We start from the raw sequence: 14,582 nt of genomic DNA, 5'->3' as shown, positions 1-14,582 counted from the left end.
TGTAATGTGGTCAAAGAGCTGCCTGGAACAAGGTTCGCTGTTTGGTTCCCTGAAACTAACTGCACGCCTTAGAATGTCGTCAGCCAATCGGATTCAAGCATTCAACGGCCCGTAGTACAAACACTTTTATGGGGGCTTATAGAGATATGCTGAGGATCCTGTAACAATAAGTCTTTCAGGTTTCAAAGAAGGCTTAACAGTGTAAATTATGAATGTTACTCTACCCTTGGAATAAACTTTGTGCCAGCAATTCAGAAATGCAGAGTTGTCAGTCAAGAGAAACACAAGCAGAAGGAAAAAAAAAAAAAAAAAAGATACCACATTAAATGCTCAGCATAGGACACTTTCATGGCCCATCAACAGCTTCTAATCAAGCAGCATAATAGAAATTATGAAAGGGTTATGCTTGAGAATTTTAAACTATTGTGTCTAAATAAATAAAACCTAAAAACTAAAATCGACCATTAATTAAAAAATTATATATTCATTTTGAGATTTATTAATAGTAATTTAGAATTATTAGTATTTTTAAAGATTACTTGACGTGACTCCACTTTCCAGTTCTTCACTACATTGCCCCTGAGACTTCATTTTTTAATATTTAATGTGCTAGACCAACTGTTTCAGTCTTCACTAACAGTCACAAATGCTTAAAGAAACTAAGATACAATCGCTACTTCCTAAGACAAAGTTTCCCTAAAGAATGAAGTTTTCTTATCTGTTTAATTTGCAGCCAGCTATATTCAATCTTGTCAAGCCTCCAGGCTGAGAAGACAACTTAAAATTACAATGCTTCACGGGGTAAGACACTTAACCTCACAGAATGTTCCTGCAATAAGGGTACCATAAATTGATTTGGATAAAAGCGTCAGCCAAACGACAAATTAGCCATTAGTTTGAGAATTTCCAAATGCAGCCCAGGGAGGTTTCCAACAGCACAACATAAGATGACTCAACTACAAGTTTGGGCTAAGTAAGACGATTTTCTTTTAAGATATCTCTCTAATGCTAACCAAAGCTGCAATTATTTGATCAAAAATGCATTGATATTGCGAAATGTTAATAGCATTTAAAATAACTATTTACAATTTTCACATATTTCAAAATGTGATTTATTCCTATGATGCCAAGCTGAAGTCATTGCTTTACTGCAGTCGTTACTTCAGTCTCCACATGACCCTTCAGAAATCATTACAATATTTAGTGATGCTTCGGAGAAAAAGCTTTAAAAAAAGCAGCGTATATTATAAATTGCAATATTAATTTATTTCACCAAAAAAAAAAAAAAAAAAACCTTCTGACTCTAAACCTTTGAGCAGTAGTGGATGTTGGGAACAATGGCTGGTCTCTCGGTAAGAGAGATAACACAATGTCACGCTGGTGTGTTTTCGCTGGTGACTCACTGCAGAGTGTGGGAAGAGCACAGGCTATTTCTGTTTAAAGAGTATTAGCGGCGGAGGAGGGGACCTTAAGGACTCGTGCTTCGCCCATTCTCTTCGGCTGTCATGCCCCATCATCTGCCCGGACTGATGAGGCATGAGAGAGAGAGAAACAAACTCTTGTTTGCCCTCTTATTTGATGGAGAAATCTGCTTAAGGTAACAGAGACAAACTGTACACCAAATAGAGACAAAGTATACCAAGTTTAACTAAAACTTCAGTTCATACAAATTTACAGAAGTTGAACATAGTCCTAAGGGGGTTCTTTCAAGAATTCTGGTCTTATTTTTCAGATGTGCAACGGCTGATTTCATCAAACGTTTGTGTGAAATGTGCAGGGCTGCCCAGCTGCTCAGTTACTGATAAGTGGATACTCATATAGCTAGCATCACATTCATCTTTAATGCCAGCAATTAATTATTAAAAGAGCTTAACTTGTGCTACAAGTCAGATGGGAGAGCCAGAAATTACAGTATAAAATGAATCAACGGCATTTTTGTGGTATAAATGGGATATGGAGATTTTTAATGAGCATGTACACTATTAAGTGTCACACAAGCAGAAACTCAATACACCTGGTCAAAAACAAGGCCATTTTAATTAGCAAGGTCATCAAAAACAATGAGATTATAGGTCAGCAATTACTTCAGTGCCAATATTAAAATGCCAATCTTAAGCCATTCATGTAAGCACTATAAATGGTCTTTCCATAGTATTCTTCATCAGTCTATGAGTATGTAACATAAATACCATTGTATATGCATGCAATCATCTATATGTACCATTTGACATTGATACCTTGGAACAACTTCAAAGAAAATGATGAGGTTTATTGCATGATAATGCATGATAAAATAACAGCTCGCATCAAAGAACTACCTTTAACCGAACAAAATGCAATTATTGTGGTCTTACAGCTATTCCACAAACAATGAGCCCTTTATTCTCTTTGTCTTTGCTTTATTGCTACTATAAACACTCTGTAAAAGCATTCATTCAAAGCTCATGTGCACATTGTTCCGATGCGCCATCATCCAAACTCTCACTATACCACATCCATATGTGTCTGAGTAGATTTGTGGAATGAAAATACGCTGTGTCTTTGAATTCATGAGGGGTTGTGGGTTTTTGTTTTATTATGTGAGAGGGTGTGTCTTGGCTATAGATTCCACCTTCTCCCTGGCATACTGTTACCTAAGACGTATGCCTGGTTTTAATGCGGCCTGAATTTTAAAAATGACTCCAGAGCCATAATGGATAAAGGAAAGCTGATCTCCTTGCAGCACGTGTGGTCTCAAAGGTATGTCAATAAATAGAAGCTTTAAAAGGAGTCTACATCTTAGCAAACATACCTTCAAAATAAGCTGAAGTCAAACATGATGATACTGTAACTTCATATAAATCAGAATAAACAGGGTGAACTTGATTTGCCAAGTTGGACGTGATCCTCAATCAACATCTTTTGTTAGTCCTTAAACAAACAGTCTTAAATAAGGTAGCTGTGAAAGATGTTCAGGCACCAAACCTAGCTTTAACCTTAAAATCTGATCTGCTTAATGGAAATGTTCATAAAAAGAACACCGATCAACCAACTTCAACTATATTCCACTTGAGTTAGCCTACTTTGAGGGTTGCCTGCTAAGAGTGAAAATCAATACTGACCTCTTTCTGTCCAATTCATTATCACCCAGAGTGTCTAAATGAAGACAACACCAAATTGCAATTATCACCCCATTTTATTGTTTTTTTTTAATCACGTTTTAGAAAAAGACCGCGAAGTCTATTTCAAAAGTTCATCCCTGTGTGAGCAGGTGTCCATGTAAAGCACCATCAAGAGGGAAGCTCTGGTGCGTTCACGACAGAAAGGCAGTATCTTAGAAAAGGCCACCAACCATCAATCAAGATTTTCATTCCAATCCATTGTTTTTAATCTGCTAATCTCTTAGAAATCAATTAAGATCGGCCTGAACTGGAAATGTAATATTGATATGATGTCAGGGCTGAATGAGACAGGTGGTACTACAAACTGATGGAGTAAAGAAAAAGATTAATCATTGCACTTCACAGTTCTGAAACCATACGTGAGAAGAAGGCAATGAAGTCTTAAAGTGAACTTGCTTGAAACGGCCTGATTTAATCTATTTGGAATTGACTGGATCTTGAAAGTAGATGTATCATTCCAGAAAGGAGATCATGATATCATGTTGATTTTAAATGGCACTGCAAGGATCTACTGAAATAAGTTTCAAGGCAAAGTAAAAAAAAATAAACAGGCAATTATGAACTAAAATAACCAACAAGTCCCAACATAAAGACACCGTTAAGGCAAATTAAAATTAATTTTGTGAGTCATATTGAAATATAAAATTGTATAACGCAACACTGTTGTATATGAAACTGCAATTATGAGGTTAATTATTATGGGAAAATTATGAGAAACAAAAGGTGCAATTGTGAAATGTAATGTTTTTAGATTTAGTATTTTCATTTTTTGTTGCCTTCTAAAAGTTTAAAACTGATGTTGATGGAAAAGTTACATGTTCCTTCATTGGAAAAGCAAACCAGATTAGCTTCAGATAACAGTATTAGTTATGGGTAGACCGGCAGGCAGTTCATGTAGCCCTCCAATGTCAATACATCCCTCATTACACATAACTAAGTGTGTATCCAAGTCTAGTCATGGAAAGGTTAACCTATAGCCCTGTTCTCTCCTAACACTAAGTGAGACACCCACTGGCCACACATAAGCATTCTCGTTCATCCAGTGAGAGTGATGAAACATAAGCTTCATTGAGGAATGTGGTGATTACACACCAGTGTTTGCACAGTGAAATGTACCTTTACCACACACACACACACACACACACACACACACAGAGGGGCTGAAACATATGACATGCTTGAAAAACCATGTCTTGCATAACTGTAATAACTAATGATTTCTTTAAAAATTCTACTTGGAAAGGATAAATTGCATAAGAGTGTGGAATAGCATGAAAGTAATGAACTGGAGTCTGCTGTCACTTTAATGTTCCCACCTGTCACCCTGAGAGGCCATAAAGATGTAAAGTAGCCTCCTAGACCAACCAGGTCCTGTGACCGTTTGCCAGATTGTCATGAAGTCAGCCTGCTTATTGGAAAACACCTTGGCACTAAACTAGCCTAAACCTATGCATCGTTAGTGAAAAGGACTCCTATGTCACTAAGACCAACTCAAAATCCTAAAATGGCTGTTGCTGGCATACATGATTTGGTGGAAAGGTGTGAAAGATTTTCCTACACAGATTTTGCAACGGAATGAAGATGATCACATGGATTCATTATTTTGCAAGCTGCTTGGTTTAAAAATGACTTTGCTGTGAGCTCTGCTTCATACATTCTCACCCCCCAAGCTCTTAATGCATCATATTCCCTTCAGTAGCATCACTGAATGTTTGAAACTTTTTTAATAGTTGCGTTTGAGTCCCATAATTTTCCTCAGTGTGAAAAGATGGATCTCAAAATCATACAGTAACTGCTGGAAAGAGTTCAAATATGCAAAAGATGCTGGACAACTTATATGGATATGGATCTCCATGATATTAGCCGCTGTTTTTAAATTACAGCAAGTTTTTTTTTTTTTTTATTTCCACTGTTTAGTTTCTGTACAGTATACGGACAGTAGAAAACAGTATTAGAAATCAAGGGTAACAAAGTGGTTGGATAACATTCTACAAATTATCTTCTTTTGGGTTCCACAGAAGTCATATGAGTTTGAAACAACAAGAGAAGTGAGAAATGACAGAATATCAGTACATGACCTGCATTCTAGCTCAGAATCATTACTTTACTCTTAAGCTCCTTTCTGTGTGACAAAAATGCATGATTGAGTTTATTATTAAGAATGCAGTGGTATCGATCATTATAACGTTTCTGTTCTTTTTATTGTTGTTTACTCCAATTTAAGGCCCTATAACCTAGCAAAACATTCATGAGAAACTTGTGGGCTGGATTGGCCAGATTTTTCAGGGCTGAATTTTAACCTCAGTCCAACCCGTGGTGCTAGATGAGCATAAAAATTAAAAAAAAAGAACACTTAGCTCTTTCCAGGTCTTTTTAGTGCTTCTTGGATGCAAAGTGTAAGTAACATTCAGGAACATCAGTCAGTGTAAAGAAGACAGCTGCGAAGGCTAACTGTAGCATCATTAATATAGCATTATCAGGATTTATCTACAGCCAACAGTAGGGGTGTGAAGCACGAATCCTTTAGCTCAACATTGACGTGATTGATGGAAGTAATTACCACAGGAGTTGCATTTAGATTTTCCTAATGGAGGAGTGTTGAGAGATACACCATCTGAGAGAGAATCAAAAGGAAAAACAGTCTCCTCCTTGCTGTCATGCCAAAATATTCACTTTTTCACTGCCTTTTACATGGCAGACGTACACAAAAACAAACTTTTATTTGTGAGCTCTGGCAACAGTCCGCATGCCTACAAGACATTTACAATGCACCACCTAATTTCAAAAACATTCAGAGCGTTTCCTTTTTGACCAGGTGACGTATCTGTGCTTTTAACCACTTTAAAGTCAACATACCACATGACAAGCCATGATTAAGGGTGCCAGCTCTAAGACTTTCTTCTAAAAAGCTTCTTAGGTTAGATCTGATCTAATTACCGTCTGAACGGCTCAAAAAGTCTATTGAAATAATGAACTCCTTTTTGTAGTTTAGAAAGCTTCTTTTAAATTTTTTAGAAAATCTAGCAGAATGGTCTACTGAGCAGATTTACATTTCACTGGGGTCTTTTCAGGCCTATGCATTTAAATGATGACAGTTTCACCAAGACCTGTCTGGAACTTCAGCACCTCAACAGAACACGCAAAGGTAAATGCTTTCACAAAGACTCCTAGCACATTGTGCTGGTATCAGGTGATTTATTTAAGCAGAGCTTTGGGATCATGAGCCTCCTGGAGGAACAAAGAACTCAACAGGTGAGAGAATCACCGGTTTGAGAGCAGAGCAAGGAGGCCTAGAATAACTAGATAAAGCCATCAGTTAGCATACCCATTAATCTCATTGGCAGTTGCTGAGCTAGTGCGGGTTGCCCAGAAGTATGCTTTTGCAGTCATATGATGTACAAAATCTACCAGCAGGGAGCTAATGAGACCAGCTAACCAGACAAACTTTGACCCTTTAATGCAGAGAGAGGAAGCAGTCTACTGGTCTAAGCAAAAGGACCAATGAGTGAATCTCAGAAATAAAGACATTATTGTCATGTACAAATTAAGCAATTTTTTAAAAGAAAATGAAATGCAGCACAATGGCATGTACCAAAGGATTAGTTCACTTGTAGAATAAAAATGTCCTGTTAATTGCTCACACCCACGTTATCCAAGATATACATGTCTTTCTTTCTTCGTTCGAAACAATTAAGGTTTTTGAGGAAAACATTCCAGGATTTTCTACATATAGTGGACATCAATGAGACCAGTGGGCTGAAGGTCTTAATTGCCATTTCAGTCTAGTTTCAAAGAGCTCTACACAGAACCCAGCTGAGGAGTAAGGGGCTTATCTAGTGAAATTATCAGTCATTTACTTTTAACCACAAATGCTCATCTTGTACTAGCTCTCTATAATGTGCATCCACAAAATGTATGCATTACATTACATTTTTGTTTTTTGCTAGATAACATCCTTATTCCTCGCTGGGATCATGTAGTGTCCTTTGCAGCAATTTAGACCTTCAACCCATTGGCTCCCATTGAAGTCAGCTATATGAAGAACAATCCTGGAATGTTTTCCTGAAAAATTAGGGGTTTTTTTGACTGAAGAAAGAAAGACATGAACATTTTGGATAACATGGGGGTGAGTAAATTATTATTCTGGAAGTTAACTAATCTTTAAAACTTGCTACTGCTTGAATTCTTTAAGCTAACTGTCTTGAAAATAGTGTCAAAAATGCAAAAAACAGAAATATATATGGGGGGGGGGTGAAATATGACCTAGGCATTCCTTTAATGTTACCCCCTCAGGTTTTCGATCCTGTTCAGGTGATGGATGTCACAGGTCAGGTGATGGGTTACTAAAAGGTAACGTCTCATAACATTTGAGCTCCTCAGGCTGAAAAGCTAGAAATATCCCAAACTGACCATGTGAAATTCTTGAGGTCATTAAAATCTCCTTCTAAAGTGAGAGAGGCCACTTAAAGGGGACTCCAGCTCTGCTCACCGTTTTCTTATAAAATCATTATGCAGGAGGTACCATCAATACCATTGCTTGTGTTGATTTGTTGTTGTCTAGAGAGGTTGAGTACTTGCTCTAGTTTCGCTGTTGTCTCGGTTAGAGAATACAAGCCACTGTACAGTACAGAAGAATAATGAGCCTTTTGTATTACTGTTAAGGTAAGTGGGTTTTTGTCACGAGCCTCTCACATTCCATAAGCAGAGCAACTTGAGGCAGCATCTGTCCCTGTGCCAGTGAACATGGCAGAAAAATACAAATGAATGCTCCACCTCACATACAGAGAGATTCATTATCTCTATGTGCTGTCCAGTGTTATGTAAAGACCAAAGAGTGATACATTGTTAGCACGGCAAGCTAGAATAGAAAAAAACAGGAAACACTAAATGTAGCTGACCTGTTCTTCAGAAACTGACAGTTTCTTTGTCCGTGAGTATTACCCGTGAGCCCTAAGATCAGTGGTGACAGCGAGACAGTGGGGGCAGAGGAGTCCACCTCTTTCCAGAATTTTCCTGAACCTAGCATGAGCTTAGGGAAGAAGAATGCCATCAAACTTATGCGGTGATTAAGATCTCTTCCTGCTCAATGACAGGTCCCATAGGCCAAGTAACGTAAATACAGCCTGGAGCACAGCCAAGCTGTCACTGATGCAGAAACTCAAGCTGAGGGGTATGCTGAACCCCTGATCAGACGGGGCAACTTCTGAGAGCCGCCTCGGAAGGTTATGCCTACAGGCTATGAATTACCAAATGCTGTGAAAACCAGGCGAATCTCAGAATGATCATGAAAGGTACCTAGTCATAGAATCAACAAAGAGTGATCAAACCTTTCTGACATGAGATCTGTGCTCTCAAATAAAACCAAATTATAACTATTAAGAGGTGAAAACCCCTTTAGGCACAGTGTTGTTTTGTGTCTATACAATAAAATCTCAATAGAGTCAGTGTGTCTTTCGTGGTATGGACAAAGGAATGAAATATTCGTAATAATAAAGGTTTAGAACTACATGCCAATCAGAAAGGGTCTGAATACTTAAGTGGTATCATTTAAAACTGGTTTTGACTCTTTATGACTTGAAGGCTCCTCCGTTGTCAGATAAAATAATCAAAGGCTCTCTATATTACAAAACTTTATTAACAGAAATAATCAATACATTGATTTGTGTTAATGTGTGCTTCCTCATGTTTATTGAACTATATTTTCTTTAACAAAATACAAAAACTGGACATTTTAAAAAATAATACCCAATTTGTGACAGAACTTAATTTTAATTATTTTAATTGTTTGTCTTACCTCTATAAGTTTGTTTATAGGAGCCCCTGGTAGTTTTTTTTATAAACGTGTGTGTTTGTTAGTTCCTGGAAAGTAAATACAACTTGATTTTGATATTTCCTAATGCAGTGACACAAACACATTTTTACAAAAAAAAAAAACACAGTCACTTAAATGTGCCATGTAGTGTGAATGGTATGTTAGATCAGTTACAGCTACAGAAGATTCTGGATGGGGTTGTAGTTCACAATACCACTCTTATCAGTTCTGGCTTTCCTTTTACACACCTCCACTGGTTAAACAAACACATGGAACACAAAGGACTACATGCAGCCAAATAAACACACAGAACATGCCATCACATATGACATAAGTTTGCACATACTGAACATGAAGCTTTGCTTTGTTCTTGCTCTGAAGGGTATTTGGCCTTTAATCCTAAGCAGTTTACACCGAGCACACATTCATCCATCTTTCTTGTCACCATCTCTACAGGAGGCACCAGGCTTACACTTTCTGCTCGTAGCTGATCTATTATCTTAACAGTGCTCCCTTGTGATGCAATTTCCTCCAACAGAAGTTCTCTTGTGATTATGTAACTCATCTCAGTTTTGATATTTTCCATGCAGTTACGTACGTGCTGATATGTTTTTACGGTACAGTTTTGTAGCCCCTTACTAACCTAGCTCATGAGAGGAACAGAGGATTGGAATGAAATGTAACTCTGGCTCAAACTGTGTACTTAACACAAAAAAATCTCTCACTTCCATAAACTTTCAGAGGTTCACAAAGTATCGGATGGCACAGAGCTTAAAAAGCACAAGCGCTGGAAAGTATTTCCAATATTGTACTGCTCAAATCTTTTCTGAAAACAACCCTTGAGGTCCTGCAGAATAAGAACACATATAGCACATATATGTAATAACAAGGCTTCTTGTCACAGGAGTTTAAAAGCATTCTAATCAGATCAAAGACTTTGTAATTTCATAAATCCTGTGTCCTGGCTTTGGCTCTTCAAAATCCAAGACCGCTTGCACATACTGAAAATATTATGATGAACTATGAACTATTATGATTGTTCTGCCTTTTTTATTAACCATTACAGCACATATAAGTCAAGTCAGTGTGTTCAAAAGTTTCACATCATTTTATACACAAATCATTTATTGTTTAATAAATAATCTTACATTTTTATTTTGTCACACAACAATTTTACTACATTTTACTGGCTTTTGTTCACCTCCCATACAAAAGTATTTTCCTGGACATTATTTTATGATGATTTCAATGATTACAATGATTCTTTTTCTTCATTATACCAACATCAGCTCTAACATTGTTAATTCCATACACTTCAAAAATAAATAAATATTACAAAAGTATAAATAAATAAATATTACTAAAAATTACATAATAGAAGATGTGTTTGCAAAAATGTAATCTAATATATCCAGACTAAAAATGACCAACACTGACCATTTTCGATGGCAATATAGCAATTGCAGCTTAAAGAACAGTTGTTGTTTTTTGGAAATAGACTCTCTAAGTCCCCCTGAGCTAATAAGTTGAGTTTTACTGTTTTTGTAATCTATTCAGCTGATCTCCTTGGCCTGGTGAAAGAACTTTTTAGCATAGCTTAGCATAGATCATCCAAATCCTGTTAGACCAGTAGCATTGCATTAAAAAAATTACCAAAGTGTTTCAATATTTAAAACTTGACTCTTCTGTAGTTGTATCATTGTACTAAGACCGCATAGGTGCTGCATGATATAACTTATTAACTCTGGGGAGTTGGAGAATGCCTGATTTCCCCAAAAGTGGAGTGTTCCTTTAATAAAATGAGAAGAAGCTTCTCAGCAATAATCAGGATTCTCTCCAAATATGATGCCTGAGTTGAGCCAACAGGCAAAAAACACAGACAGACTGATCTTGGCCTGAGAGGATAACAGCAGTAATTACACAGCTGTGGAAAGTAAGACTGATAACAGAGGCAGATAAATCGTGTGAGACTAAGCCTCTCTGTAGTGCCCATGCATGAGGGGATGCTTAATATCACAACTGTGAAAAATGATTCACTACTAATAAGCTTTTGAAAGCCCTAGCTTTCTGGGCCAACATGAAGTTTTCATTCTCATTCCCATTATTATGCTCAGTCCCATATAGAGAACACATGGATCTGACCTCTGCACTCAACCTCCTGTCCGTCACAGTCTTATAGCCTCAGATGTTAACAGCACTTTCAAATTCAAAAATCATGCAAATGCAATTAATGTAAATTTAATATTTTTGATTCAGCTCAAATCCTCATGAAACAAATCCGAACCACCACACCTCATTTTTTTGGAAAGTGTTTGGAAACTACAGCCATACTTACTACATTTTTAACTACACCAAACATACAGAGTAATTTAGCGCTTGTATATGGTCATCAATAAAACTGTAGTTGGGGAAAGGGTTCTGACCAAGACCACTTTGACAATCTAATTGTCCAGAGCACTGAAAGAGAAGTCCCATTACCCCAAAGATCTATTGAATGGGCAATTAGTCAATGTCTCTAACACTGACCTTTCCAGCCTCATTACTATCAGCCATCCTAGTGGGTACTACTGTAACTAGCAAACTTCTTCAAAAAGACTCTCAAAAAGACTTTCCAATCATCTCCTAATCACAACACTAAACCAACTAGTAATTACCGCAGAATGGCACATCCGTTCCTCTAAAGCGCATCTTTCTATAAGGTTGTGCAGGGTAAAGGGCAAGAAATAAAAATACATTTTAATAATGCCAGATCGTGAATTGCAAATGCATTGAGGGGTCGACATGACAGTTATGGCATGTAAAAAAGAGAATCACATGGAAACAGATTTCATACAGGTTTAACTGCAACACTCATTTCTTCAGAACATCATACATATGGCATGCATAGTTATGTCACCACCTAGGTGAATCCTGTTATTTAATGAGGAATGAAAACTGAGCAAATGAGTCAGAATTACTAAAGACTGCAAGCAGACTACAGCTGCAACTATAGTGCTTAAGAGCACTAAAAATGTTTCACTGCTTCTACTAATCCAACATTCTCCGGTATTGCCCAGGAGGCATCTCCCAGCACTATATTAAAACAGAACTGTTCATGAAATTGCACTCCAAGGTTGAATTCATATGCAGTGAAAATTACAACAACCGTGGGCTCACACCAGTTCAATCAAATTCATGTTGATGCTCCAAATAGCACGCGGGATCTAAGAAGGTAAATGTATTATTATTCTTTGCTGTCTGTTCACATTCTAATTTCAAGGTCATACACTTAACAACTAACTGCAGGCTGAAGGCTGTAGCTATTTTAGGCGAGAACTGCTAAGGATCAATTACAGCAACGCAAATACTCGTCTCCACAAAATCCAGTTCGTGTACTAAATTGTCTAAATCTACCTGTATACAGAAAATCGCTTAAAAATAAATATGCAATGCACTGCAGCCATGGAAGAAGAATTAACCAAACTAATGAGAGAAGATATTATCGTATGAGGTAGCAGATGAAATAGCAAGATGCTATCTAATTAATCAATAATTAACGTATTAATCAATACAATTGATATACAAAATATATTTCCTTTGTTATAAAGAAACTGCATTGATTCCAGTTGATCATATTGCACAGATAAATGAATTACTGCTGAATTTAGTAAAATCTTTACAATTTTGGATGTGAAAACCGCAATGGAGAACTACACTTTCAACAACAAAAGTCTACTCTGCATTCATTCAGACCTTTAAGAATACAAGCAGTACACTTCCATGACATTCATTTCACAGTTCTTACAAAAATTACCAGCAACATTAAAAAAAGGCTGCTAATTCAAAGAAATGAACAAAATGCGTCGTATTAAACGCCTGTAGTTAAGTGGGGTACTTACAAACTGGTTAACCTCGGGAAATGTCAGGTTGGAGGGTTCAGTCAGGGTTCTGTTAACCCTGGTGTATACGATACAGAAAAGCTGTTTGTGCTTTAAATCCTCTACTCGTCCATTGGCGGTCAGCCAGGGTTCTGGGCTGATTAACACCCCACCGGAGAAGCTCTCTGATCCGACCCACCTGAGACACGAGCGGGATGAGTGCCTGCCCCACCGAGCGAGTTTCAATCTCCGCGCCCGCAGTCAGTTCCTACCGCCGCACGGGAGACGTCATTCCCGCTGATCTGACTCCCACGAGCGCCCCACAACACCGAGTTCGCCGGGGAGCCCTGGATACCGCGAGCACATAGTTTGGTTTAGGTCGCAGATCCTCCGTCTGTCTCGCCCATTCTCGCGCGCCTGGGCTTCTGAGTGAAGAACTGTTCATGTGCATGCACATACCAAACTACAACCCCAGGACTGATCACAGCTAACTTATGAGCCAGCATCACATAGGAGGAGAGAGAGAGAGAGAGAGAGAGCAGAGGTTGAGAGAGAGTGGAGAGGAGAGAGAGAGAGAGAGAGAGAGAGAGAGAGAGAGAGAGAGAATATTCTGTCTTTGCCTTCAAATAAATAATGAGGTACAGAGTGTCTCTCTCTCATAATACTTTCATTTTATTAATACACACATTTTCACTTTACCTTTATATTTAGTCTTTTTAATTATCATTCATGCTATTACAGGCAGCAGGCTCAGGAAGTTCTTGTTGCCATCTGGTTTTATCTAGTCTAGTGTATAATATTGGAAATGATAACATCTGTGTTGAATTAGCCACCATTTACTTAAAATGTCTGGTTTTGTTAGCCTCCCTGGAAAATAAATGCATTAACTACAAAACATCGCATGGAATGAACAATAATCTTGACTCCTGTTGTATCCGTACAAAGTAATACTGTTACTCTAGTACTTTAAAATGTATTATTATATTGTATTATATCATCTATTAATTGTAATATTTAATATAATAAATAGAATGTAATATATTATTAATTATTTGTTTAGTATTAGAAATAAATATTATAATGTAACATTAATAGTGTTAGTAATATAATATAATTAATATATATATTATAAATATTTTTATGTATTATTATAATATAGAAAAAATATCCACATCTGTTTTTTTTTTTCTAATAAAATCTATTCTAGTTTGTACACCTGGAAACATTTAAAAACTTTCAGCTTTCTGGGTCATTTTGGTTTTTTGTTATTTGTGAGTAAAGCCTGAATTGAGGGCTGAGAAGGGCTCGCCACCTAGTAAAAAGTTTTTTAATAATGACGTGCATGCTGCAATGTTGCATTTTAATTATTCATCCCATAACTGAGGTGCAATGTATTTCCCACATCTCACACCAGCTCAACAACTGCTGCTGTGTATTTAGCAGCTGCTGAAGTAACAGGTCCATTTATTAAATGCAATTGAAGTTACATCCATCACAAATGCAGACTGTGGCCCAAATGGTTCAGCTCTGCAGGGATTTTCAGTCTCGAGAATGAAATGAGGTGTGCATTCAAAGCTGTTTAACGTGTTTGCACAGAGCTGTAAACCTCTTCTGCCAGCTTCCTAAAATGTTATGCTAGGGATGGACATCTTGTCTGAAGGACGGTCTTTTCACAAAAGCTGTGAAAGCCTATAGGTTATCATTAATAATGGTGTTCAGATGGTTAGAAAGTTACTCCTCCTGAGATTTCAT

The 14,582-nt window shown here is 37.3% G+C and overlaps 1 protein-coding gene across 1 annotated transcript in view; it reads right to left on the bottom strand.

The window, feature by feature from the left end:
* LOC122323870 (alpha-catulin-like) overlaps positions 1-13,275 on the bottom strand; it is a 46,975-nt gene extending 33,700 nt beyond the window's left edge. The window contains exons 1-2 of the mRNA XM_043217976.1: positions 13,186-13,275; positions 13,030-13,098 (exon numbers count right to left, since the gene is read on the bottom strand). Of these exons, the coding sequence (XP_043073911.1) occupies positions 13,030-13,098; positions 13,186-13,275 (159 nt within the window). The remainder of the gene's footprint in view (positions 1-13,029; positions 13,099-13,185) is intronic.
* Positions 13,276-14,582: the final 1,307 nt, after the last annotated feature.

The sequence above is a fragment of the Puntigrus tetrazona genome, chromosome 19 (assembly GCF_018831695.1).
Source record: "Puntigrus tetrazona isolate hp1 chromosome 19, ASM1883169v1, whole genome shotgun sequence".
Taxonomy (NCBI): domain Eukaryota; kingdom Metazoa; phylum Chordata; class Actinopteri; order Cypriniformes; family Cyprinidae; genus Puntigrus; species Puntigrus tetrazona.
The sequence above is the reverse complement of the archived record's forward strand: the minus strand, read 5'-3'. Positions and strand labels throughout refer to the sequence as shown.